Here is a 27,382-nt window from a genome sequence, read left to right on the forward strand (position 1 = left end):
GCTACAGTACCAGCACAAGCTACAGGCTCCCTATCACCAAATAAGCCTTGCTGTTCCACCTCCCATTACTTTGAACCCTGAACCTTATAGAATTAGAAACACTGTGTAAAGACAAACAGATAAAGGGTTAAAATATTACAAATAAATAGCTAAAATTATCTTCCCTCCCCCAATCACTCCTAAGAAACAGACACCAAACATTACTTAAGTGTCCAAAATGACCAAAGTCCTTCATTTGTCCATGCCTCAAATGGACAACTATCCAAACAAAGTGAACAACCTTCATGCAAATGCATCAAGGAATGTATTGCTTTTTCATTTGCTGCCCAGCCCTTCAAATACATGCACTAAAATGAGCTAAAACATGGCCTAAAAATGGAAAAAGGGAGAAAAAAATATATATGAATATTTCCCACAAAACTGTTTCCCACCCTTCCCTCTCCCTATGCCCCACCCACCCCCCCCCTTTCATAAGCAAGTATTTTAACTTTTTTTTTTTTCTCTTTTTTTCTCTGGCAAAGGAAAAAGTGATTCTTGGTAACCAGAATCAAACCCTATGGTCTCTTTAGTAGGGTCTGGCTATGCCTTTCTAAATTCACCCAGCTCGGTGTCAAAGCCATGCCATTTAAGATTCTTGAACACAAAATCAGACCTGTCTGACTCACCCCTTATGGTGGTTTGCCTATAAACTTATTAGTTTTTCTCTGGCCACTTTTGTCTTAAAAAGTAAGGTTCCTAATTGCCAATCAGGGCCACATCCATAAGATCGTCATCTTCCTCCCCAATCATAAAGTCAGGGCTGAGCCTTGAGGGCCTGTCTGTAGATAAAATTGTGTTGCTTGTCAAAGACAAGGACTGGTCTGAAGAGATGGGTGATTTAGACCAACTCTCTGGCTTGATGCTATGAGATTTTTTCTTGTCCCGGTCTTTGTCCCGGTCCCGGTCTCGATCTTTGTCTTTTACTTTCTTCTTTTCTTTTTTGTGCTTCTTATGCTTTTCTGTGCTATATTCTGGAAGAGGTCGGATACCATCATCTGAGCTGGGGCTGTTCTGATAAGATTTTTCTGCTATGGAGGAGCCTGATTCACTTTCACTGTCCAGATTCTGGGGGGTATATGCTGGTGACTTACTATGGCTAGGAGAGCCACGCTCATGTTTTGGAGTGGAACCACTGATGAGTGGAGAGCCATAGTTTTTGGAAGAGGCCATCTGAGGCCTGAGCCCTTCTCCACTACTTTCCCCAGGTTTCTGCAAAGTCACTTTGGCTTTAATGCTCGGAGAACCCCCATCATGCTTGCTGATGATAATTTTTGCCACACCTGTGCTCCCCACATTTTTTGACTCTGAGGTCTTCTTAGACGAATCCACTGAACCCCCCGAGGTGGAAACCTTGGATTTTTCTTTATCACTTTTCTCACGCTTACCCTGGAACTCTCCTCCTGACATGTTATGTTTGGAGGACATAGGATGGCTAGAAGAATTTGTGCTCACCCCCATCTGGCCATCCATTGGGTCCTCACCTCCAGGGCCACTGGTGACGACCCCATGCTTCAGTTTATCTATGACAGCTGTTAAGGATGGCTTCTTATTTCTGCTGGGAGATTTCCCTTTGGAACTCCCATGCTGGTTCTGAGAGGAAGACATGGAAGAGCCACTTGAGGAAAAGGAAGAGGAAGATGCTGTACAAGAATTAGATGATGGGGGAGTTTTCTGAGACAATGAGCCTGAAGATCCTAACCCTGAAGATGACTTCATGCCAGTGCTTGAACTAGTTCCAGACATATGAGAACCACCAGAACCTGAACTGATGGGGGACTTGGCTTTAGAGGATGGGGGAGTCCCAGGAACAGCCTTCATTGGAGAGGCAAGCTTATCAGAGCCTGCAGGTGGCCTTGAATGAGAAGGGGATATGTTTGGTTTACTTAAAGAAGGATTCATAAGTGATGATGGCTTCCCTTGAGGTTTCATCTTAGTGCTGCTGGAGCCACTGCTCAGTCCATGCTTGGTAATGGGAGAGGAGCCTGGCTTCCCCCCAGACTGGGATGAATTTTTGGACTGGCTAGATCCAGAAGACCCTTGGCTAGAATATACACTGCTGCTTAACTTGGAACTTGAGGAACCTTCTGATTTACTGCTTTTCATCTTGCCTGAGTTGGAAGCCGAAGAGGAGGAAGAGGAGGAAGAAGAATGGCTATGGTGGCTTTTACTGCCTGAGGAAGACACAGAGCCACTGCTGGTATACTGACTGTGGGAGGGCTTGCCCACCATCACGGTGCCTTTAGGAATCTGAATAGTGATTTTGGGAATAGGTGGTGTGGCAACACCTGGGGGAGTCTGCGATCTTCCTGAACTGCCTGGAGATTTGGATCCACCTGTACTGGTAGGTGGGGTGAAAGGTCGGTTAGAAGAACTGTGAGACGGAGACTTTCCTTCAGTGTCCGCCTTCTTCCGCTTTGGAGGTTTATCTTTGCTTTTGCCATCATTAGAAGGGGTCCGACTGCGCTTCCCTGGTTTGCTATCTAATCCTGGCCCTGACAGACTACTATTACTGGTGCCGTTGCCCTCCTTTACTCGCTTTTGAGTCTTTTCTTTCCCTAAGTCCCCAGTAGTCAGTAAAGGACTCTGGCTACCACTATGATGCTCCATAAGATCTGCAGGACCCAAAGCCTTACCAGCCACTGATATAATACTGAAATCAACTGTGTCAGCTTGGCTATTGCCTTTAAACTTAGTCTCCCCATTATCACCTCCAAGCATTGGCACCCCCAGAGTATTTAGCGCCTGAGATGCAAATCCTTTGAAGTCATCATTATCTCCACTTTGGCTGCTTTCATCAAAATATTCTTCTCCAAAACCACCTTGGCTCTGGCTGTTCAACAAATCAGGATTAAAATCTACTCCATCAGGAAAAAAATGATTGGTAGGAGAGTCACTACTAGGGCTTCCAGCAGCATCTGCAATTAGGTCAGCTGGATCTGTGTATGGATTTTCATTATTATTGGTTTGAAAGACATCAGGGTCAAAGAGGGCACTCTGAGAATGCCCAGAGCTTGAAGAATCTCGAACAGGGGTACCAATGGGTGGGCAATCATCACTAGTGCTGGGAAGCTTAGAGGCTTCTTCTGCAATGTCTGAAAGGATATCAGTTACATCTGGGCCAATGCTGTCTGAACTGGATAGTCGGACCATCCTTTGAATACTGGGTTGGGGGTGAGGTACTGGTTGTGGGTAAGTTGTTGGGGGAGTACTACACTGGCTTGGAGCTGGAGTGATGTGTGGCGTATCCAGTGTGTCTGCTGTCATGTTGACATCAAAGATAGGGTTCTGTGAGTCAACATCCATTGAAAATAGCTCCCTCTGAAAGTCATCTTCAGTCTGGTGTTTGGGTTTGTCAGGTGGTAATCTTGATGACTTCTTCTTCTTCGTCTTGTTGCTTCCCGGGCATATTTCCATCCGGGGTGAGCCGGAAGAAGAGTTCTGCCTTTCTAAAGGGCTGCTTCCATAAAGGGTTGAGAAATCCTGGGCAGGGTTATCTTTAAGAAGGTTCATGAGCATCGGGTGGTTCTTGGTGTTGCCGGCCATCGAAGAGACAGGTGGCGGCGTGTGATGAGGAGGGGTCGGACTCGAGCCAATGGTAGACCCCCCGTTCCCTGTGATTTGCAACAAACTGGTAAGAATTGGGTTCTGAGACACCTTGCTGAAGTCCTCCCCATGGCCCACCGACTCATGCCGATCTTTGATGCTCATGCTCATATTAAACAAGGTGGTAATGGGACCCCCCGGAAAGGTGTTGGTTGGTGTAGTGGTACCACTCATTGGGTTGTTGCCTGTGGTCATGCCATACCCTGGGCTGCTAGCCGGGGGCAGGTTCTTTTTCACCATGTCTTCAACTGTCTCTGCAATGAGGGACAGTGCTGGGGTGTCGGCCTGAATGGTTTCAGCTTTCCTCCGAATAGCCCTCATCGTCACAGGGATGGACATACATCTGTAAAATAAGATAGAAAAAACAAAGTTAGCAGTGTATTAGCTGCTGAATGAAAACAATTTTTACTTGGGAAAACAGGCTTTAATTCTGCCTGAGATTCAGATATGCCCTCAGAGGTTTGCAGTAGGCAATTTTCAGTTAAGGCAAATAACCCGAAAGGCAGAAATAGTTCTGTAAAATGCCAGAGCTTTGGGCAAATTCATTCTAAAAAGAATCTGTACCAGTAGGCACTCTCAACCTCTTTTGAAGCACTACCAAAACCAACTAACCACAAACAAGAGCCCAAATTAGATGTCATACTGAACTAAAAACTGATAGTAATGAACTCAGTAAGAAAATATCTTCCTTTTCGGGCTTCACATGTGATTAATGGGATATGCTATTTATCTTAATTAATGAACCACTAGAATAATCTCTTGAACCATCAAATTCTAAATCTTGATGACTTAGATCATCCCAAAGCTATACCGTGAAAGATGCTATTATTGGTATAAAATCTTGATTACTTTAAAGCAAAGCACTTTTTATCTTACAGATAAATTTAACAATACATTTTAGAAGACACTTTGCTCTAGAACATTTTAGCAACCTTTCTTAAAAGACCAAACAGTAACATTTTAGGCTTTTGAAGATCCCATGGTTTCTGTCCAACTATTCTGCCATCTTAGCTCAAAAGGCACCACAGACAATATATAAGGACACCTGGGTGGCTCAGTTGGTTGACCTGATTTCACCTCAGGTCATGATCTCAGAATCCTGAGATCAAGCCCCACATCAGGCTCCCCATGCAGCAGGGAGTCTGCTTGAGATTCTCCCTCTCCCTCTCACTCTGCCCCTCCCCACTCTGCACACTCTCTCGCTCTAAAAAAATAACTCTTTAAAAAAAAAAAGGCACAGACAATATATAAATGAACAGACATGGCTGTGTTCCAATAAAATTTATTTATAAAACAGGCCACAAGCACCTATTCTAGAAAAATCTCAAAATTACATATTAATATTTCTGGGAAGCTGACTGGCTTAAGTTACCTTCCCACATGCACCACATGACATATTACATATGTTAAAAAGTGATGCAAAATTAAAAAACAACAACAACAACAAAACCTACATCTTATTTCAGCTGTCTCCCTCCTAAAAGAACCCTAATACTGGACCTAAAGTTACCTACCTTATTTCCTATTACTCTCATGATATTTAAAAAACCAAAGCTCACATTACTTTTGAATCCCAAAACACAAATGTGAATTCAAAGCAGTGACTGAATGCTTTCCTCCTAAATTCCCATTCACTCTAATACTGAAAACAGTGTTCCTTATACATCTCTTAATGGGACTCTGATGGAAAAGGGCCAGTGCTACCTTTGAACAACTTTGGCAATGAAGTCATCTGTGCAGATGAGTGCATCTGACAGCCCCTTGTACAGTTTACAGCTCACATGTGTTGAGTCCTGCACATCCATTACCACTGAAAGACAAAATACATAGGAGTTGAGAGAAATTCAGCTTCTGACTTCAAAAAGAAGATAAAGGGACCAAACTACTGCGCTAAGAAAAGTGCTAGCCCCCTCACAACTCACCACACACCAGGGAGTCATTCACAGGATGCTGAAAAGATACGCTGAAACGAGACTCTGAGAGAGGACACACTTCGAATTGGAGGAGGCCAGGAGAATCTAAAAGGCAAAGAAAAGGATCATAAAATAATCAACCAAATATAAGACTAGACACTAGTAAATAATAATCCCTAAGTATACAGGATGAAATTCTCTGTCTCCTTAGAAACTAAATTCCACACGTTTTTTTTTAGGTAAGTTAACTTTTATTTTTATTTTTTTTAAGATTTTTTATTTATTTATTTGACAGAGAGAGCTAGCGAGAGAGCACAAGCAGGGGGAGGGGCAGAGGGAGAGGGAGAAGCAGCCTCCCTGCTGAGCAGGGAGTCCGATGTGGGGCTTGATTCCAGGACCCTGGGATCATGACCTGAGCTGAAGGCACACGACTGAGCCACCCAGGCACCCCAATCCTACATATTTTTTACACGTAAAGCCTACTATATCATTCACAGGTGACAGAAGGAATCAGATTCCAAAAAATATGTCAGCTGATGTTATAAATACTCCAAAGAAGTAACTAAACTTCCACTTTCTAAAATGAAGACCACTTAATCCCTAAATTGTTAAAGACCTTGACAGATATAAATGCCTTGCCTTGAAAGTGAATTATGAAAATAAACGTGGCCAAGAGTTTTTCATTCTATTTGATAAGACATCCAGAACCACTGCCATAAACCCTGCTTTCTATCAGTGTTTGCAGATGTTAGCTATGTGGCCCATAGTTTGGTAAGCATGGATGTAGGGGCTATAATCTAAAATGATATCCTTGGGGCGCCTGGGTGGCTCAGTCGTTAAGCATCTGCCTTCGGCTCAGGTTGTGATCCCAGGGTCCTGGGATCGAGCCCTGCATCAAGCCTGCTTCTCCCTCTCCCACTCCCCCTGCTTGTGTCTCTCTCTGTCAAATAAATAAATAAAATCTTTTTAAAAAAATAAATAAATGATATCCTTGGGGTGGCACCTGGGTGGCTCTGTCGGTTAAACGTCTGCCTCCACAGGAAGCCGTCTTCTCCCTCTCCCTCTACCTGTTGTTCCTCCTGTTTGTGCTCTCTCTTTCTCTCTCTCTGTCAAATAAGTAAATAAAATCTTTAAATAAAATAAAATAAAATCATATCCTTGGGGTGCCTGGGTGGTTCAGTTGGTTAAACGGCCGACTCTTGATTTTGGCTCAGGTCATGATCTCAGGGTCCTGCAGAGAGTCTGCTTAAGGATTCTCTCTCCCTCTCCCTCTGCCCTTCCCCCTGCTAGGGCTCTAAAATAAAAAAAATAAATCTGTAAAATAAATAAATGAGTAAATAAATAAAATGATATCCTTATGCCAAATACACATATAATATCTATCATCATAGGTTCCTAAGCCAAACATGCTGGAAGCCCAGAGACAAGGATCACATACTTTCTTGGGAAAACACATGCATCTTGCAGGACTAACTTCATAAATGGCTTACAAAAACTAATTTCTAGATGCCCTGAAACTACTTAGAGAATTCTCCCAGGATTCAAATACATGAAATAGAAGGGCCATAAGAACACTTGCACATGCTCAGTGTCATTACTCTCTCTAAAATTTCTCATTTCTAAAGCAGTTTTTTTTTTTTTAAGATTTTATTTGAGAGAGTGAGTAAGAGAGAGAGAGAGAACACAGCGGGGAGGGGCAGAGGGAGATGGAGAAGCAGATTCCCCGCTGAGTGGGGAGCCCGACATGGGGCTTGATCCCAGGACTCCAGGATCATGACCTGAGGTGAAGGCAGATGCTTAACTGACTGAGCCACCCAGGCACCCCTCTAAAGCAATTCTTATTCCCAAAAAAGAGATCTCCTGATTTGCCTTCCTTGTTTCTTTTTGCCTGCCATTCGCATTAATACATCTCTATTACTGAAGTGCTTTACAACTAAGGTAAAAAATTAATTACAGTTAACTAGAGCAGCCAAAAGTCTCATCAGGGATTCTAACAGCAAACTGTGTTTGAAAAATATCAGCATTCCAGAATCTAGGGAGAAAAAAGGGCATGGGTCTTACCCTTTTTTAAGCTATATGCTTAAGTTCCCCAAAGAATGGGGACAGGAAACATACTCAGGCAGGACTAAAAGCTGGGAAGCACTGTCCTAACAACCTAAAATTTAAATCTCAAGAAATCGTCTCTGGGGCACCTGGCAGAGCATGCAACTCTTGATCTCAGGGTGGTGAATAAAAGCTCCACACTAGGTGTAGAGATGCCTTAAAAAAAAAAAAAAAAAAAAAAAACAAAAAAAGAAATCATCTCTCCCCACAGCATCCCAAGTTCTACCTTCTATACCTACTGTAAGGTTCAGGCCTGTAGGTACCTAACTATATCACTGTATGCAGAAAAAGAGTAAGTCCATTGCAAAAAAACAGTGGTTTCCAAATGCCAATTTATGGATTAGTTCCATCATAATTATATGTGGAGCTTAAACCAGATTCCCAACTCCTCCCACTGAGGTTCTAATTCAGTTCACTTGTGAATGGAAACCAGTTATGAAAGCTCCACAGGAGATATAAGCCACCAAATTAGAGAACCACAAGAACAGAGTCTCCATTTGCCAGTAAGTATATTAAAAGGAAAGGCAATACCTTCTTTCAGAATAGTTCTTTTGACACAACTTCCTATTAGGGTGTTATAGGCCACTTGATGTCTGATCAGATTTAGGATAAGAGGAACTCGGCCAGGGTGCTGAAAGGTGATTTTGCTAACTAGAGTTCCCTGTAGACTTCTGCCATCTGGAAGAGGAGCATCCTTGTTGAGGAAATAGCAGTGCTGCTGACCTGGAAGAGCCTGGGCAAAAAGGACAAAGGAAATGAACACTATTTACTCACCCATGGTGCTCCAACCACAAAATATAAAAAACCCCTATTCCTCAAAAATCAGCAGCAGTTTCTCAGTGAATAATAAAACTCCACAGTGATTTCTTTGGTCAGCTGATGTTATAAATGCCAATTACTAACTTGGCTGAAAAGACCCCTTTTCTATAAATGTTGTATTAGTGGTTTCCTAACCTAACTAACAAAAATTATGTCAGAAATTTGTATAAAAGAGGCCCCTAAACCATAAGTGCAAAATCTATATTTTTAATAAAACACCTTGTATAACTGTAACACAGAGTTTGGAAACTACTACTTTAGTCTAGGCTATCCTCAAACATTCAAATAAATTCAAATCCAGATGAGGTTTTGGAACCTTTCTTAATTTATTCATTCTAGCACTTTCTTCTCTATATGTACTTGAAGGACCTTTTCAGATTATAAGCTCATGACACTTGAAAGAATTAAACATTAGGAATTCTTTTTTTTTTTTTTAAGATTTTATTTATTTATTTGACAGAGAGAGACACAGCGAGAGAGGGAACACAAGCAGGGGGAGTGGGAGAGGAGAAGCAGGCTTCCCACCGAGCAGGGAGCCCGATGTGGGGCTCAATCCCAGGACCCCGGGACCATGACCTGAGCCGAAGGCAGACGCTTAACGACTAAGCCACCCAGGCACCCCAAACATTAGGAATTCTTAACATCTACTTACAAACTTACAAAAGTTCAGGATACCATTAAGAGAATTTCATCTGAAATTCTGGCCATGAAATGTACATTGTTACTTCCTGACTTGGAAGCTCATGCTTTTTCTTCAGTATGTTTCAGAAATTTCTGTAATTTCCTGCCTGAATGAGGAACTAGGAAATGATCCAGTAGTCCAAAAGAATGTTTCTGACCCAGTAATCCTATAAAGGAAGATTCTGATCTTGGGTTCAAATATAACCTACAACAATCTATGGAGCCTTACTTACAGCATAAAATCGCATGTTGTGATTCAAAGGTACGGGGTCAGGGTCCTTTGACAGCTCAAATTGAGTGATCAGTTCATAGAGGGGTACATAAGTTGGTTGAGTTTCAAACAATGGAATTCCTGGAAAAACAAGAACATAATGATCGTAATGACATCAAAATGCTGACAGCTCAGTTTTCCCTTGATGACTTCTATTTCATTCATCCATTTATTAAAAAAGTACTTACTAAGCATTTACTAGTACAAAGCACTATGACATTTATACCCATCGGTACTTTTTTGAAGACAAGACTGAAACAGGTCTAAGATCATCTGAATTTGAAGTTTGTTTTTCACATTTTTAACAAGAATTAGCTCTTGATACTTAAAACTTACCTGTGCAGTTCTGAAGTTTCTGAACAAATGCTCTAGATACTGGGATTGGCTGGGGAAATTTCAAGAAGAAACAGGCAGGAAGATCAACACTGTTGGCACTGGTGATGGAGGAAAAGGAGGGGGTCCTTCAAAAAAAAAGGGTGTGGGTTGGATTTTGACTTGATATAAAAATGAAAAATCTAAACACCCATTCTTAGACATGTCTGTATCATTTAACAGAAGTCTATCAAAAGTTCACTCTTTTGGGGCACCTGGCTGGCTCAGTCGTAGGGCATGCAACTCTTGATCTTGCAGTCATGAGTTTGAGCCCCACATTGGGTGTACAGATTACTTAAAACAAATAATTAAAATGTTTAAAAAAAAGTTCACTATTGGGGCAGCTGAGTGGCTCAATTGGTTAAGCATCTGACTCTTGATTTCAGCTCAGGTCATGATCTCAGGGCTGTGGGATCAAGCTCCACATCGAGCCCAGCGTCGGGCTCCACACTCAGTGTGGAGTCTACTTGTTCCTCTCCCCTGCTCACGTGCGTGCACACACACTCTCTCAAATAAATAAATGATAAATAAAATATTTTTTTTTAAGATTTTATTTATTTGAGAGAGAGAGAGCACAAGAGGGGGGAAGGTCAGAGGGAGAAGCAGACTCCCCGCTGAGCAGGGAGTCCAATGTGGGACTCAATCCTCGGACTCCGGGATCATGACCTGAGCCAAAGGCAGTCACTTAACTAACTGAGCCACCCAGGTGCCCCTAAATAAATAAATCTAAAAAAAAAAAAAAGTTCACTCTTTCAACTTTCTTTCCCCAGTTCCAAAACATCCTATTTATTAACCCTAAAGTATTTAATCAAGCATCTATCTCGAGTCTCTAGTTATTACTCCAGTCAAGAGAAGTCCCATGATAACGTAAGAAAAAAAAGCAGTCATTAAACCAGTGGAATTAGTACAGTTCTTCTCTCTCTCAGGATAGACAATGTGTTCTATAAGCAGACTTCAGAAAGGAACATTCAAATAGATACTGAAAAGAGAAATTAAATGGATAAAATAAAAAGCCAATCTCTAGAAAGTCAAGTGAGGAAAGAGGCAAGTCAAAGTAATACTTGTTTCGTACTGGGCTTGAAGTTGAAAAAATGAACTTTGCTAGAATTATACTTAACTTACCATTTGTTGTCAACTGGATGTGACCCCATAATTAATGGTGCAATTGGGAGTTTATACATAGCAGACGTTCCTTCAATTGTTACTGATGCGTTCATGCCCAATGATCGAGGAACTGAGAATAGGAAAGAAAAAGGGTTTTCTCCAAAGTAACACAAATTACAAGGATCTTAACATTTAAGAACAAAAAACAGGCTAACTTCTGCATAATTTGTCAGATACTGTAATACCTATATGACTTAGAAATTCGAGAAACTACCTTTTACAACCAATATTTCTGTCAGTAAATAAAATACAGAACACAATGCAGTCCAAAGAAAAAAAAATTTTTAAAGGTTCATTACCAACACTTAATTATTTTCTCCAATTCCAGAATGCATTTAAATAGAATTAGGATTATAGGATAGTCAATGACTAAAGTTACAAGGGGACCAAATGAGGTATTAGGCCATTTCTCATTGTTTTAGTGTATTAAAATGCAAATAGAGGGGCGCCTGGGTGGCTCAGTTGGTAAAGCATCCGACTTTTTTTTTTTTTTTAAAGATTTTATTTATTTTTTTGACAGAGAGACACTGCGAGAGAGGAACACAAGCAGGAGGAGTGGGAGAAGGAGAAGCAGGCTTCCCACAGAGCAGGGAGCCCGACACAGGGCTGGATCCCAGGACCCTGGGATCATGACCTGAGCCGAAGGCAGATGCTTAATGACTGAGCCACCCAGGCGCCCCAAGCATCCAACTCTTGATCTCATCTAAGGTCTTGATCTCAGGGTTGTGAGTTCAAGCCCCACATTGGGTTTTCTCATTCTTCTAATGAGAAATAAAATTTTAAAAATGCAAATAGAAAACAACATCCATTATTATATTCTTTAGTAAAGTTGGCTAATCTCTTCACCTTTGAAGTAATGATTAAAGGAGATTATTTCAAGTCAAATGGTTTATACCTTTTCATTCATTCATTCACCTTGTTCAAAAGCACCTGTTAAGCTTTTATTATTATGTATGTGTACACATACATGTGTATATATTAAGAGTATGTGTGTGTGTAAGAATCAGATGCAAAATCTGATAGGAACAGCAAACTTTGGTATGATGGCAAACTTATTAGAAAGTAGCAAATCAGGAAATACACAACCAGGCTCAGGCATTCAAATTATTTTAAGTATTTTTAAAACACTGAACCAAACCATCAGTTGCTTTTCAGTTAAAGTCTTACCATTATTCTCATGCAAAATGATGGGAGATGTAGTCTTGTCATCCAGCAGGTCAGAAGGAGAGGCATAGTACTTCAAGTTCATTAAATGACCTATGCAAAATAAAACTTATCACTATTTTTATCAGGTAAACTGCAAATAAAAACATTCCCATTTTTACAAAACTGTGTATGAGAAAATAATTCCATAGATAAGAGGACTCACGCTCCAAAACAACTTATGAAATATGATGGAAGCGTAAGTATTGATTCTAATAATTTACTTCACAATTTAAAAATGTAACTGGGGGAAGGCAGGTGTTAACACCTTAGAAACCATTTAAAAATATACAGGTGACTGGTAATTTTCTCCCTCTGCTTATAAACCCAAGGTATAAATGTAATCACCCCTTAACTAAAATAAAACATTTTTACATTTTTCAGGGTGCCTAGATGGCTCAGTAGGTTAAGCGACCGACTCTTGATTTCAGCTCAGGTCATGATCTCCACTCTGTGCTCGGTGGGGAGTCTGCTGGAGATTCTCTCTACCTCTCCCTCTGCCCCTCCCCCCGCATGTGCACTCCCCCACTCTTTCTGTGTCTCTCTCAAATTAATTAATTAATTAATTTTAAAAAATAAATAAATAGGGATGCCTGGGTGGCTCAGTCAGTAAAGCGTCTGCCTTCAGCTCAGGTCATGATCTCAGGGTCCTGGGATCGAGTTCTGCATCAGGCTCCTTACTCAGCAGGCAGCCTGCTTCTCTCCACCCCCCCCCACCCTGCTTGTGTACATTCTCTCGCTCTCACTTTCTCTCTCGGACAAATAAAGTCTTTAAAAAATAAAATAAAATAAATAAAAACAGGGACGCCTGGGTGGCTCAGTCATTAAGCGTCTGCCTTCGGCTCTGGTCATGATCCCAGGGCCCGGAATCGAGTCCCACGTCGGGCTCCTTGCTCAGCAGGGAGCCTGCTTCTCCCTCTGCCTGCCACTCCCCCTACTTTTACTCTCTCTCTCTGACAAATAAGTAAAATCTTAAATAAATAAATAATTTTCAAAGTAAGCAAAGTAGGATCACATACCCCCACTTCTTGGAGTAAGATAGCCAACACTTCCATGAAGAATCTTATCCAAGGGACCAGCATTGGTTGCTTTCCTATGAGACAAATGATCTATGTTTGTATTAAAGCCCTGAAGGTATTAGTGCACAATGTGCTAATGAGAAGCTGTTAAAAGTCTTAGAATTCAATCTTAATAACTTGTCCTATAACTGGACATATAGCAATTGTATTTCATTTTCAAGGTAAAGAGCTTATTTACACATGTAAAACAGTTTGTAATATGGTGAACAAAAATTACAACTAGACTATTATGTATCAGATGTGAGGCCAGGTTTGACAAGACTTCAAATAAAACTGATGGAATATCAACCAACAACTTAGACATACTGAGAAAATGGAATGCAATCACCTGGGAAGTAAAAAAAGATGGGCAAGATATACGATATAGATAAAATACATAATAATATGGGTCTATAATATGGGACCCTAATAACCCCCTAGATGAAAAACTTTAAGAACAAAGTATCCAGAGAGTCATATAGAATTGACACCTTAGCCAGTCTTACCAATACATAACTGCCATTTTAGATAGATCCTGTTCTAAGGATTGGAGAGCCAAGTACATTTTAGTCTTCAGTTTGCTAGAAAGTAGATGAAGAGAACAAGAGTTAAATAGTTGAAAAATACACATATACACACACATACAAACATTAACATAGCTTAGAGGGCAATTCTGTTTGAAAGAGCCAAGCTAGTTAACAGAATCCCAGGTAGGTTAAAAAAAAAAATGATGGGGCGCCTGGGTGGCTCAGTTGGTTAAGCGACTGCCTTCGGCTCAGGTCATGATCCTGGAGTCCCGGGATCGAGTCCCACATCGGGCTCCCTGCTCAGCAGGGAGTCTGCTTCTCCCTCTGACCCTCCTCCCTCTCATGCTCTCTGTCTCTCATTCTCTCTCTCGCAAATAAATAAAATCTTATAAATAAATAAATAAATAAAAATGATGAGCCAGTTCCACAGCCACTAATTTCTTTTCAGCTTAAAAATCAATTATGTTGAAGACATCTCAAGGATTATAGTCTCTGTTAGCATTATATCCATTAATACAGAAATTATTTATTTCAAATACCTTCAAAAGATATGAAGTTGGAAGCTATAGGTTGTCAGTATGAGAAGAAATCACAAATAAGATAGGGCAGAAGACTTGGCAAATTTCTAAGCACAAAACGGTTTACATCTATACTGATTTTTCCAACAAAAACAAAATTAAAAATACTTACTTGTCCCCTGGAAGGTTATAAAGATTAACAAGACCCTTAAGGTGCTTAGAAAATTCATCAAAATTTTTTTCCCTATAAGGAATTCAGGGGAGAGGGAGGAGAATAAAACATACAATTACTACTCAATGCAAAGTGCCAAAAACCATGGCTACATAAAACTAATTTTAATAATTTGCTTTACTCTTTTCCCCCAAAGTTTTCTAGAATTAATCAAAAGTAGCAAAAGAAAATGAAATGTTTTCCTTTCTCTATCCCATTTATCTAGAGAAGGTGCTTGTAAGCACTATAAAAAATGTCAAAAAGACCTAATAATTCCTATACTACAATAATTTGATCCTAAGTAATGAGACTTGGTTTAAATAAATCACTTTCTTTTCCTCTTAATATGCAACTGAGATGATTGGATGTCGTGAGGAAAACAAACCTTTGATTGGAGAGGAAATGGAAATAAGTAAATTGGAAAGATAGAACACTTGCATGTATGTATATGGCAACCTAAAAGCAAAGAGGAAAATGAACACTTGGGAGAGAGAGGGGAGACTAAGAGAAAAGGAGGTGAGTACTGTGGAGGCAAACCACAAATTCCACAATGTTCCTATGACTAGACCTGCCCCAGGAAAAAGAACTACTACCTAGACCCCTCGCATCCTAGAACCCAATATTCAGGCTTGGATTCTTAGTCAATTGGGTTCTGTGGGCAGGCTCAGGAATCCAATACAACTCAACAATTCTAATTCTCTGTATCTTTTTCAAACTTAAAAAAAAAGAAAAAAAAGTCTCTTAAAGCTAAATTGCCCTAACAATGTCAGGTATTTGGTCAGGCATTTACTGAGCATATATTCAACACTTACTGCCCAAAATGCCATGAAGACAGTAAAACAAAACAAGAGTAGCAGTAAAAATGCCCCCACCTTAAAATCACCATCTATACAAAGTGACTAAAAATAGCATGTAAAGGCTAATATTATTTCTGAGCTTCCCACTTCAAAACATGCTTACAAATTAACTTTAAAACACCACCAGTTCATAAACTGGTGCAGTTTCCTACTCCAGATTAGAACCAGAAATACTGGCTTTCTGGACTATTCTGGCAACACACCTTTGCTAGATTTAACTGATTCAATAAACTCATAAAAAGTCTGTTTTTATGTTGCATTGCAATTTTTAAAAGGTGGTTCAAATGTGGCACACTTGGCTATGAACACATTAAAATGATCACTGCAAAGGCCAAGTATAAAACTTATTTCCTCAATATTAACATCTTAAGACATCTCCACGCAGTATCTGAGAACTTTGCTATATTTAAGACATAAAATTGATGTAATGGCTTTCTCAAAATCCAGAAAGTAAATTTCCACTCAATTTAAAAGGAAAGGATAATCCAGGGGGAAATGCCATCAACTGCCAAGAAACTCTTCATGTCTAGCGCTTCTACTATGATGGGAGTTTATCACACATATACCTTAAATGTAAAACAACTTTTCTCAAAGTGAAAAAAAGTTCTTTCCATGGTATAGACTCAATTTTCTCAAGCCTTCTCTGATTCAGTAATTAGGTTCTATTTATTTTTGTTGCACGTAGAATTCTTGAGGCTAGATCAGTAGTTTTCAACCAGAAGTGATTTCACCCTCCAGGGAACATGTGACAATATCAAGAGATATTTTTTATTGTCACGGGTCAGGAGATACTAATGGCAACTAATGGGGAGAGACCAAGGATGTAGTTAAACATCCTACAATGCATGGGGCAGCCCCCTAGAGCAAAGAATTTTCCAATCCAAACTGTCAATGCTACCAAGGTTGAGAAACCCTGGGATAGACGGAGTAGGTTAAGAAGCCAAGTCAATTCTGAAAGTGAACAAATATAGACTCTGAAAAATCCTGATCCAAGAAAATAAATATGTTCCTTAGGAGAGTAACTTTTGACCAGCCTCAAGACTAGCTATAAAGAACAGCACTATCTGACAATATCAGGGAATATAAATGTCATTTGCTTACCTTAGCTGCTGTACAAGTTCTGGACAGCTCTGAAATTAAAGAAATCACGTTAAAACCTTAAACTACTTTAAGGCCTCTGAAGACATCAAAAGTTTTTCTCTTTTGTTAAGAGCACATGCTTTATAACAAAAACATTAAAACTACAGAAAATCCTTCTATTAAGATAATCAAAAAGCATCTTCCTACTTAATAAACCATGGGGTTGGGGTGGGAAATTAAAGATCAAAACATATGAACTAGTTTATAAAGGAATCAACTTTCAGTAGCTTAAAACATTAGGACCTCCCTTTAATGCCATCCTTGGAGTCCATATTCAACTGTCTGGTTACACACATTAAACATTCATCTCTATTACAGGCTTTTTCAGAGACATTAGCTATGTATAAGATTATCTGTCCTTGATTATTAGCTCTTTGAGGATAGGAACTTTAAGGAATTCTGTATCCCCAGCACCTATTGTTCAAATGCGGCTCATGTTTGTTGATATGAAATGGAAAGCGTTCCTCTAGTGTCTCCACTTGTCGAAGCCTTTGGATGATGTCAGAGATGGACCCATGTTATTCTAAATTCTAGAGCTATTGATATTATAGCCGATCACATCATCTCTACAGTGGCTCACAAAAAAACCTAAACCCAAGCTATTTCAAACCCCAACAATTCATTTTAATGTCCCTAAGTAAACCCCACAGATTCCAGTGAAATATCAACAACACATACCACAGGATTCTCCCCATGGTGAGCCACTTTTACATCACAAAGCTGTCCTGCAGGATCTAACTGCACTTCCACATAGAACATATCTGACGTGATGTAACATTCAGTGCCACTGGCACTGAGATGAGAGCCCAGTCTAGCAGGAACAAATCAAAACAAAAATTAATAGAAGACACATAAATAAAGCCACCCAAAGTCAACACTAAGTTAAATACTTCTGCCTGAGATAGACTACTTACCCATTCTGTCTTGCTATAGACTCCAAGCGGTCAGTCATTGCTGGTAAAGATGTAACTAGGAAGGTAAAAAAGGGAAATCACAAAATGATCCAAATACTTAAATTTTATTCTTCAGAGACCGCAACATCCTAAGGAGTATACATCCTTCCAAGCCATTACATTCAATAGTTCAAATGCTTATGATTTGTACAAGTTCATTAGTAAGACTTAGCTGTGATCTAGGCAGTAGTAAGGATCAAAAACAAAGATTTGAGGGGCACCTGGCTGCCTCAGCTGGTAGAGCATGTGACTCTTGGTATTGGGGTCGTGAGTTCGAGCCCCATATCGGCGGGGCTTACTTAAAAAAGATCTATTTGAAAAAATTATTGAGAGGCGCCTGGGTGGCTCAGTCGTTAAGCATCTGCCTTCAGCTCAGGTCATGATCCCAGGGTCCTAGGATCAAGCCCTGCATCGGGCTCCCTGCTCGGCCGGGAGGCCTGCTTCTCCCTCTCCCACTCCCCCTGCTTGTGTTCCCTCTCTCGCTGTGTCTCTCTCTGTCAAATAAATAAATAAAAATCTTAAAAAAAAAAAAGAAAAGAAAAAATTATTGGACCATTCTCCTCTCCCTTTTGCGTTGCTCATCTGGGATAAGTTATCTTTAACTTCAAAAGACAAATGTATCTGCTAATGCTAGAATAAGGAAGATTAACATCAAAAACAAACCAACAGGGGCACCTGGGTGGCTCAGATGGTTAAGCGTCTGCCTTCGGCTCAGGTCATGATCCCAGGGTCCTGGGATCGAGTCCCGCATCGCTTCTCTCACTCTGCCTCTGCCTCTCTCTCTCTCTCTGACTTTCATGAATAAATAAATTAAAAAAAAAAAAAAACCCAACATAAAAACAAATATTCAAGGGATGCCTGGGTGGCTCAGTCGGTTAAGCATATGCCTTGGGCTTAGGTCATGATCCTGGGGTCCTAGGATCAAGTCCCGCATCAGGCTCAGCGGGGAGCCTGCTTCTCCCTCTGCCTGCCGCTCCCCCTGGTTGGGCTCCCCCACCTCTGATAAATAAAATCTTTTAAAAAAAATTAAATTTTCATAGCAGCATTATTCACTACAGCCAAAAGATGGAAACAAACCAAATGTCCATTCATGGATGAACGTAGAAATAAAATGTGGTATATACATACAAAGTATTATTTAGCTTTTTTAAAAAAAAGGAAATTCTGATACATGCCACAACATGGATGAACACTGAAGACAGTATGCTAGTGAAAAGCCAGTCACAGGGGCGCCTGGGTGGCTCAGTCGTTAAGCGTCTGCCTTCGGCTCAGGTCATGATCCCAGGGTCCTGGGATCGAGCCCCGCATCGGGCTCCCTGCTCCGCGGGAAGCCTGCTTCTCCCTCTCCCACTCCCCCTGCTTGTGTTCCCTCTCTCGCTGTGTCTCTCTCTGTCAAATAAATAAAATCTTTAAAAAAAAAAAAGAAAAGAAAAGCCAGTCACAAAAGGACAGATACTGTTTGGTTCCACTTATATGAGGTATCTAGAGTAGACAAATTCTTTTTTTTTTTTTTTAAAGATTTTATTTATTTATTTGAGAGAGAGAGAATGAGAGAAAGCACATGAGAGAGGGGAGGGTCAGAGGGAGAAGCAGACTCCCTGCCGAGCAGGGAGCCCGATGCGGGACTCGATCCCGGGACTCCAGGATCATGACCTGAGCCGAAGGCAGTCGCTTAACCAACTGAGCCACCCAGGCGCCCCTCTTTTTTTTTTTTTTAAGATTTTATTTATTTATTTGACAGAGAGAGACACAGCAAGAGAGGGAACACAAGCAGGGGGAGTGGGAGAGGAAGAAGCAGGCTTCCCGCTGAGCAGGGAGCCCGATGTGGGGCTTGATCCCAGGACTCTGGGATCATGACCCGAGCCGAAGGCAGACGCCCAACGACTGAGCCACCCAGGCGCCCCTAGAGTAGACAAATTCTTACAGACAGAAAGTAGAATGATGGTTACCAACAGTTGACAAGAGGGAGAAAGAAGAAGTTATTGTTTAATGAGTATAGAGTTTCAGCTTGGGAAGATGAAGAAGTTCTAAAGATGGATAGTGGTGATGATGGCTACACACAATGTGAATGTACTTAATGCCACTCAATTATAATTTAAAATGGTTAAAATGGTGAAATTTATGTTATGTATATTTTATCACAATTAAAAAAAAAGTACCAGTCTCTGCCTCTACATACTATGGTTATATCCACAGATTGGGAAGGGTTACCTTTCAAGACTGAGACTCTGTGTTGAGTTGGAAGAAGCAAAAGTGGGATCCTCTACATTTTGATGAATTAAACAAGGATTCTTAACCATCAGAGAAGGAAATGTTAGAAGGGGCGATGAGAGTTGTAGAAACCCACTCTCAGACTTGAGATTTTAAAGAAAACCCAAGGGGAGGGGGACAATATTCAGCTGAATCAGGTTCATTTGTGATGGATCAGAGTAAAATCTGTTTTTACTTTAATTTTTCCCCCAAAATACACAGAACTAGCAATTATAAGCATGAATATTCAAGCTCATGATTTAAATTTTATTTGCTTTCCTGAAAACACTGTCCATAAACAATGTAAAAATCTTTTATTAGAGTTAAAATGTCCATCTTCTTATTGTGAGTTAATTAGAAGAGAATATGTGAAGAAAAAAGAGAACTTCCCCTCCTATCTTATAGTTACTCTCCATCGATTATCTTTTGAATCTCTATCACCCTCCAAAATAGATTAAAAATAAATGTTTCAAAGTTCAGGTAAGAGCTCATCTCAACTCCATAGTGAAAGCAAGACAACACCTAGCATAGAAAGTTGATCTATCTCGGTTTACATTTCTTCTGTAACTATAAAACTGGGTGTTTTAAGAAAGCATATTTCAAACACGTTTACAAACCTTTGAGAGCTTTCTGCAAAGTCTCCAAACAGCTGACCAAATGTTGGTGCCCTCCAGAACTCATCACAACCCTCTTCTCCTGTATTAAGTAGGAAAACATTTGAGGTAGAAATTAACCAAGCCAACAGTGTTTCAGGTAAATGTACTTCTCCTAGTAGTAATATTTCAGGATAATCTACAGACCAAATGCTGTAGTCTATATGCTCTATATTCTCTATATACTCAAGATAATCTATAGACTCCTATTACTCTGTCCATTCATCCACAGGAGGACAAGTTCATAAACATGGATACTTCCATATCCATATACATGAAGGTAGAAAAAGGTATGCCCAGATCTTATTTTAGATTAGGAAGAATCAAATATAATAAATGAAGCCTGAAGCCTCCTGCAGAAGTAACTACATCCTAAGTTTAGTCAGTTAAATGAGGTGGCTCAGGAGATTTGACAATTCCCAAATCTAACAAGGTAATTCGCATGTAATCTAAGAAATAAAACCAAACCTGAGTAAAATTAGATTGACTCTAAGAAATAGAATGTGTAGTCCAGAAAAAGGGACTCCCAAAGAGCAAAAGGTTTGACAGTTTTTCTAACCCTATCCAAGGAAGTTTCTTCCTGCACAACATTCCAATCCCTAGAAATGTGAGAAGTTTTATGATAAAAGGATAGTTTTTCAGGCTTTTCAATGCCCTAAATCCATCTCTTTGTTCTAATTCCACCTTCATAAAACAAACATCTGATTAATAATCAGGCTTCTCTTGTACCTTGAATAGATAAGGGGTTGCTCTGGATGGTGGATACAAATATTTTGCTAAGTGGAAAGATAAACCCTCTGTGGTAAATTAATAAATTGGCAGTCTGATTTACATTTTAGTCTACTAAGATTTTGTTACTATGTCAGTTGTTGAAAAACTTTCAAAGTCTTAATACACCAATACAATCAGGTTTCTGAATATGCAAAGTGAGAAGTAGACAGTGGAGGCTATGGAAACCAAACCAAAACACTGGTTCCCCATGAGAGGGTCTTAGTAGCCACCTGGAATTCCTCTATCTCATGATGTCTCTCTAATGACAATATCATTTACAGAACATATTTCAAACTAGAATATGGCTACCTGGTAGTATAAAAATGACAACCTCTGAATCCCCAGACAGGAAAAACTGCCATTATTTTATTTAAGGCATTTTATTTAATGCCTTAAATAAAATAACACAAAACAAAAACCCACATTCTATGTAATCCTCAGGCAGAGATATACATACATTTGTCAAATTTACAGTTACAGAAATACACAGAAATGCACAAGCAGGGGGGAGCAGCAGACAGAGGGAGAGGTAGAAGCAAGCTCCCTGCTGAGCAGGGAGCCTGACATGGGGCTCAATCCTAGGACCCTGGGATCATGACCTGAGCTGAAGGCAGACGCTCATCCCACTGAGCCACCCAGGCGCCCCTACAGAAATCTTTCAGCAACACAACACTGTAATATCCATTATCTCACCTGAGTCATACAACAAAACTATGTGGAAAAGCAAACTGGTATTGTGTGCCTCTATTTTCCAGATAAGGGAACTCAGAGAGTCAATAATTTGTCCAAAGTCACATAGGTAGTAAGTACCTCAAATATAGGTCTTTTGACAGCAACTTTAGTTCTTTTGCTAGGGCTATACTGATATGATCATTTTAAACACTAATAAATCTACTAAACTGAACTTACTCTGGACCCAAAGTAAGATTTGTTGGGGAGAAGGGGGCACTTTCATTGAAGTATAACATATATACAAAAAAGTATATGAATCTTAAGTGAAGAGATCCATGAATTATCACAAAGTGAACACATCCATATAACCATTGCGAAGGTCAAATCATAGAAGTAAAGTTTTCCTACATCATTTGACTACTACTGGAATCATATGGATGAAATTTTAACAGCCAGGCCCTACCCCCTGTCTTCCACTTAACTTTCACTTAAGGTCTCCCCATAGTGGTAAATGACTCAAGAAGTAGTACTACAGAGGAAAAGGTAGACAGAATGAACAGGTGAAGCTAATTAAGAATCAATTGCAGGGGCGCCTGGGTGGCTCAGTTGGTTAAGCGACTGCCTTCGGCTCAGGTCATGATCCTGGAGTCCCTGGATCGAGTCCCGCATCGGGCTCCCTGCTCTGCGGGGAGTCTGCTTCTCCCTCTGACCCTCCCCCCTCTCATGTGCTCTCTCTCATTCTCTCTCTCTCAAATAAATAAATAAAATCTTAAAAAAAAAAAAAAAGAATCAATTGCAAACTCTAGGGGTGCCTGGGTGGTACAGTCAGTTAAGCATCCAACTCTTGGTTTTGGATCAGGTCATGATCTCAGTGAGATGGAGCCCAGCACAGAGCCTGCTTGAGACTCTCTCCCCCTTTCCCTTTGCCCCTCCCCCCATGCTCACATGCTCTCTAAAATAAATAAATAAATCTTCTTAAAAAATCCATTGCAGGGCGCCTGGGTGGCTTAGTTGGTTAAGCGTCTGCCTTCAGCTTAGGTCATGATCCCAGGGTCCTGGGATCCAGGCCCGCATCGGGCTCCCTGCTCAGCAGAGAGCCTGCTTCTCCCTCTCCCTCTGCTGCTCCCCCTGCTTGTGCGCACCCTCTCTCTCTGTGTCAAATAAATAAAATCTTAAAAAAAATCAGTTGCAAACTCTATTAGTAGTATAGATACAATGAAAATACTATCTCATTAGAATCAAGTGGCTGAGGGCACCTGGATGGTTCAGTCGGTTAAGCGTCTGACTCTTGATTTTGGCTCAGGTCATGCATGGTCTCAGGGTCGTAAGATCGAGTCCCACATCGGGCTCCATGCTGGGCAAGGAGCCTGCTTAAGATTCTCTCTTTCCCTCTCTCTCTGAACCTCCCGCCCTCGCACCCCCCTGCCCGCTCACGCTCTCACACTCTCTTAAAGAAACAAACAAAAACTGAGGACACACTATAATAACTAGTTTGAAAAAAATCTACAGAGGGAGCTTAGCTTATTAAATAATTATCTAAGCACAACACTTTATCCACCAGCATAATCCTCACCATGACTTGACGCACAAGCTTAATGGTTTCACTCCAAGGTCTATTTTGGTTAAATTTTGCATGGAGCCGTTCCAAGAGAGAGCTCATCTTACTCAGCTTCTCTGACTCTACGATATAAATTAGAAAACAGCATTAGAAACTCTTCTTTCAAGACCCTCCACAATTTTTCTTGCAAAAGAAACCCCCATACTTCATCCTGGTAACAACTCAGTTAAAATATCTTTCAACGCCATTTACTTCAAAATATACAAATACTTTATTTTTAATAACAAGAAGACAGAAATTGGGGTCTAATCAAAATGAACACCACAGAACATAAATGATTTCTATTCAGTCTTTTAATGAAAACCAAAAAAAGAACCACCTCTAATTATGTTTCAGGATCAAGACTATGTTTGGTGACAAAATCATTTCATGATATGCATGAAATCCCTTGCATGATATATGTAGAACATACATTTGAACATGGCCTTACTATAGTTAGTTGGTTTTCAATGTGAAATACAGACTTTCTTAATTTTTTGACATAATTCTAAGAGATCAATGTAGAAGTAGTATCAAGAAAACAGGCTGTATTTGCCATTTTAATTTTTCCTGTTTGAATTCAAACTAAAACCATGTGGATAGGGAATATGTCAATGACTAAAGGATGAGTTTCCAGCAGAGGTAAGAGAAAGATAGAAAAGTCCTCAGTTTCCTGGACTGAACAACTCTTATGCTCTCCAGCCCTCCTAATTTTTATTACTGAAATTTAGTTGATTTTTATTTATTTTTGAATTTTTATTAGTTTTCTTATTGAATTATAGTTTTTATTTTTATTAAAATTTTTACTTTTGAAATATAGTTGATCCTTCCTCTAATTCTTATACTTTTTAGTATGAGTGAGGACCTGTTCTAGAGACCCTGGCAGTGCAAAAACACACAATACGCCTGAGATGATATCTGTGAGGGGGTGTGCATAAGTTAAAGTGGAAATAACCATCACAGAAAGCAAAATGAGATATGCTGTTAAAAACAGAGACACATTACAATTGAAACGCAAAAAAGGAAAAGTTCATTATCAGTCCTGGGGATGTTACAGAAAAGGTGACAGTTGATGTTGGCATTGAAAGATGAATAGAATGTCACCAATCAGAGTTAAGGCAGTGACATTTTCTAAATCAAGATTCAAATTCCTTTCTCCAATGTCCTCATCTTCTGGAAAACCAGTTTTGGGGCTGTTTCAGCCAGCTTACAGTTCTGGACACATTGTTGGCAATTCCACTTTCAAGACTCACTCACTCAAGCATTGCTTTATGTGCTGGGGATACAGAAATGAGCAAACTAGACAAAATTCCTGCCTCATCGAGTTTCCATTTTACACTCACCAATTCTCTGCATCCAAGGAGTAAACCTTTCTTCTTCCTCTCCTTTAAAATACACTCCCCACCCCCCTTTTCCTCGAGAAGCCTGATGATAAGTACTTCACACGAATGCTCAAACACTTTTTGTGCCAGGGTCTACACAATGATGAGTAAGACAAGGTCCCTGATCTAACAGGGCTCAAAGTGGAGAAGATGGATGGGTAAACATCAATACAGTGATCCTTATTAACAGAACTATATCCAAAATACTAAGGAAGCATTTAAGAGTGTAGAACTTTAGAGAATCTAAGTACGGTTCCACAGAAAAGTTGTTTTTTCAGCAGTTTAAGTTAGTCCAAGCACTGAAAGGATGAAATTCAACGCATTTTACAAATATACAATAGTACAAAATCTGAACATTGTGACATTCTATTAAACTACTGGCTGTTACAATCATAAGGTCCTAATCATTTCACTAACGCCAAAACATCCTTCAATACTTGACACACAGCTCTGTATTATTTTTTTTAATGTCATTATTCAGACATCTCTTCTGAAACGAGATGTAAGTAGGTTTTAGATTCACTCGCCTGGTCTTCCATCAACTTTAGGCTGAAAATGTCCTGAGGCCCAACTGATTGTCCCTAGCTAAGCAGGAAACCTTCACAGAAGTTGAGAGCCCACATCATCCCAGAGTCAGAGCCTTCCATCACCAAGGAAGGCACAGTCAGAAGCTATACCGCCTCCCGGACTCCACGACCTCGGGAACGTTGCCCCGGCAGAGGCATCGGCTCCCCACCTCCTCTCACAGATTGGCTCCCCCAAGCTGTGTCCCGCCCCCTGCTTTCCCCCTCAAGTCACTCACCCTCGGTTTCCCCCTGAGCCTTCATCCCGACGGTGGGGAGGTCCTGAATCCTACACAAGAGGATAAGCCCTTCCCCACCACTAACGAAGGAACCAAGTTGGTTCGGGCTCCCGGGACGCAGGGCACCAGTCGTCCCCACTCTTCCAGGGAAGGCTCAGTCTGAAGTCCCCGGCGGCAAGAAGAGAAGGGTGCTCCCGGCCGCCGCCATCTTCCCAACGGAACTTCCCAAATATCGCGAGATTAACCGTGATCCTGCGAGAGAGAGGAAAAAGGCTGGGCACCAAAATATCGCGAAAAATAGTGAATGCGGTGCTTCTCGCGAGATTTTTCCAATCACGCCTCCCCTTAGCGCTCGGTTGTCTCCAGACTTACTGCTTCTAGTTATGGTGTTTGCTGTCAGCGCTTGATTCAGCTTCGGAATGGCAAAGGAGTTCGTAAATTAAAATCCCGGGATCTCTTTACTGAAAGACTAGTATTTCAAAGAATATTGGTATCAGAAATACTTTATTAAAGATAATACTATTTCTTGAGATACTAGATGGAAAAATTAAAATTATATTGGCTCTTTGTAACACGACGTTCCAAGCCAGCCCAATTCACTTCATTCCCATATCCTAATTTTTTTCTCAAATTTCAGAAATATTTCTCACGCAATTCCAATTTTTTTTTTTTAAGATCTGGGAGATTTGGTATTAGGATTTGGTATTAGGGTTACCTTTGGATTAAAGTAAACTTGTAGCAATTCAGAGCACCGGATGCTTTTAATTATCACAATTGGTAGTGTCCCTATTTTGTAATCACAGTAAAAACAAGCAGTTTAGCTTGTACTCTATCCTACAAAGAATGTGTAGTCCTGTCTCTTCTATCAGTAAATCCACACGAGAAATTTTGAGTTATGCTGAGAAGTTCGTGGCCACGGGAATTGAAGAACCAGGCTAAAATACAAAGCTAGTATTCCTTCAAAGTTCTTAACATAGTCAAGGCTTGTTTTTTGTTTGTTTTTGTTTTTGTTTGTTTGTTTTTGTTTTAATGTTCTTTTTCCAAACACATCTTTGAAAATAACTGCTCTAAAGTTAGATTTTACCTAATTCGCTGCAAGGATATTTAGTGGATTTCTACTGGCTTTTCAGTCTCAGACTTGCCACATTTCAAAAATGCTATTCAAACATCCTCCAAAACCATTCCAGCAGATAACTACAGTTGAGGTGAGCAGGCACAGCAGTGTAAATTCAATAACAAATCTTTGGAAGTGTCTGGGAACATGTTTACTACCACAAAGATATCTATAACCATGTTCTTTGAAAGGAGGATTCAATTTTTATTTCTTACCTTTTCCTCTTTATCCTCATTTCTTTGAGTCACTATGTAGTGAGTTTCTTAGGGCAGGATTTGGCCTTCATTTCTGAATCCCCACTGTCTACCTACCACTGTACTTGGGCGCAGTAGGCAAATGTTTTACTGGCCGTACAAAACCATGCTAGACCCACCTCCTCTCCCCTTGCCAATTCCTTCTTTCTCATGCAGAAAATTGCAGCACTCAGGGCACCTGGGTGGCTCAGTTTGGTTAAGCATCTGCCTTCAGCTCAGGTCATGATCTCAGGGTCCTGGGATCAAGCCCCACATTGGGCTTCCTGCTCAGCGGGGAGCCTGCTTCTCCCTCTCCCTCTGCTGCTCCCCCTGCTGTGCTCTCTTGCTCTTTCTGTCAAATAAATAAAATCTTTAAAAAAAAGAAAAGAAAATTCCTGCACTCTTTCCCAACGTCCTTGAATAGGCCTTTTTAACTGCTGGGAGAGGCCTTCCTCCACCTGACCCTTTCACATCAC

At 40.4% G+C, this 27,382-nt stretch overlaps 1 protein-coding gene across 1 annotated transcript; it reads right to left on the bottom strand.

The window, feature by feature from the left end:
• Window positions 1–464: 464 nt before the first annotated feature.
• MED1 (mediator complex subunit 1) lies at window positions 465–25,775 on the bottom strand. Its single transcript, XM_021703951.2, has 17 exons — window positions 25,560–25,775; window positions 23,352–23,458; window positions 20,300–20,378; window positions 17,394–17,448; window positions 17,158–17,290; window positions 16,441–16,469; window positions 14,444–14,515; window positions 13,733–13,807; window positions 13,188–13,261; window positions 12,133–12,222; window positions 10,924–11,035; window positions 9,766–9,890; window positions 9,392–9,510; window positions 8,190–8,391; window positions 5,565–5,660; window positions 5,347–5,452; window positions 465–3,985 (listed from the first exon to the last, which is right to left on the bottom strand). The coding sequence occupies exons 1-17, from the start codon at window positions 25,582–25,584 to the stop codon at window positions 736–738; spliced, it is 4,749 nt and encodes a 1,582-aa protein (XP_021559626.1). The 5' UTR covers window positions 25,585–25,775; the 3' UTR covers window positions 465–735.
• Between the last annotated feature and the right edge of the window lie 1,607 nt (window positions 25,776–27,382).

This window comes from Neomonachus schauinslandi, chromosome 15 (genome assembly GCF_002201575.2).
Source record: "Neomonachus schauinslandi chromosome 15, ASM220157v2, whole genome shotgun sequence".
Lineage (NCBI taxonomy): Eukaryota > Metazoa > Chordata > Mammalia > Carnivora > Phocidae > Neomonachus > Neomonachus schauinslandi.

What these genes read in the sequence shown, in the direction of transcription:
- MED1 (XM_021703951.2), bottom strand. Translation starts at nt 25,584, where the DNA reads ATGAAGGCTCAGGGGGAAACCGAGG. An exon ending in CATTTTGCATGAGAATAATG is followed by an intron (nt 11,036 to 12,132) that starts GTAAGACTTTAA and finishes TCCTATTCTCAG; the next exon opens with TTCCTCGATCATTGGGCATG. An exon ending in AAGAACTATTCTGAAAGAAG is followed by an intron (nt 5,661 to 8,189) that starts GTATTGCCTTTC and finishes TTTGCCTTTTAG; the next exon opens with ATTCTCCTGGCCTCCTCCAA.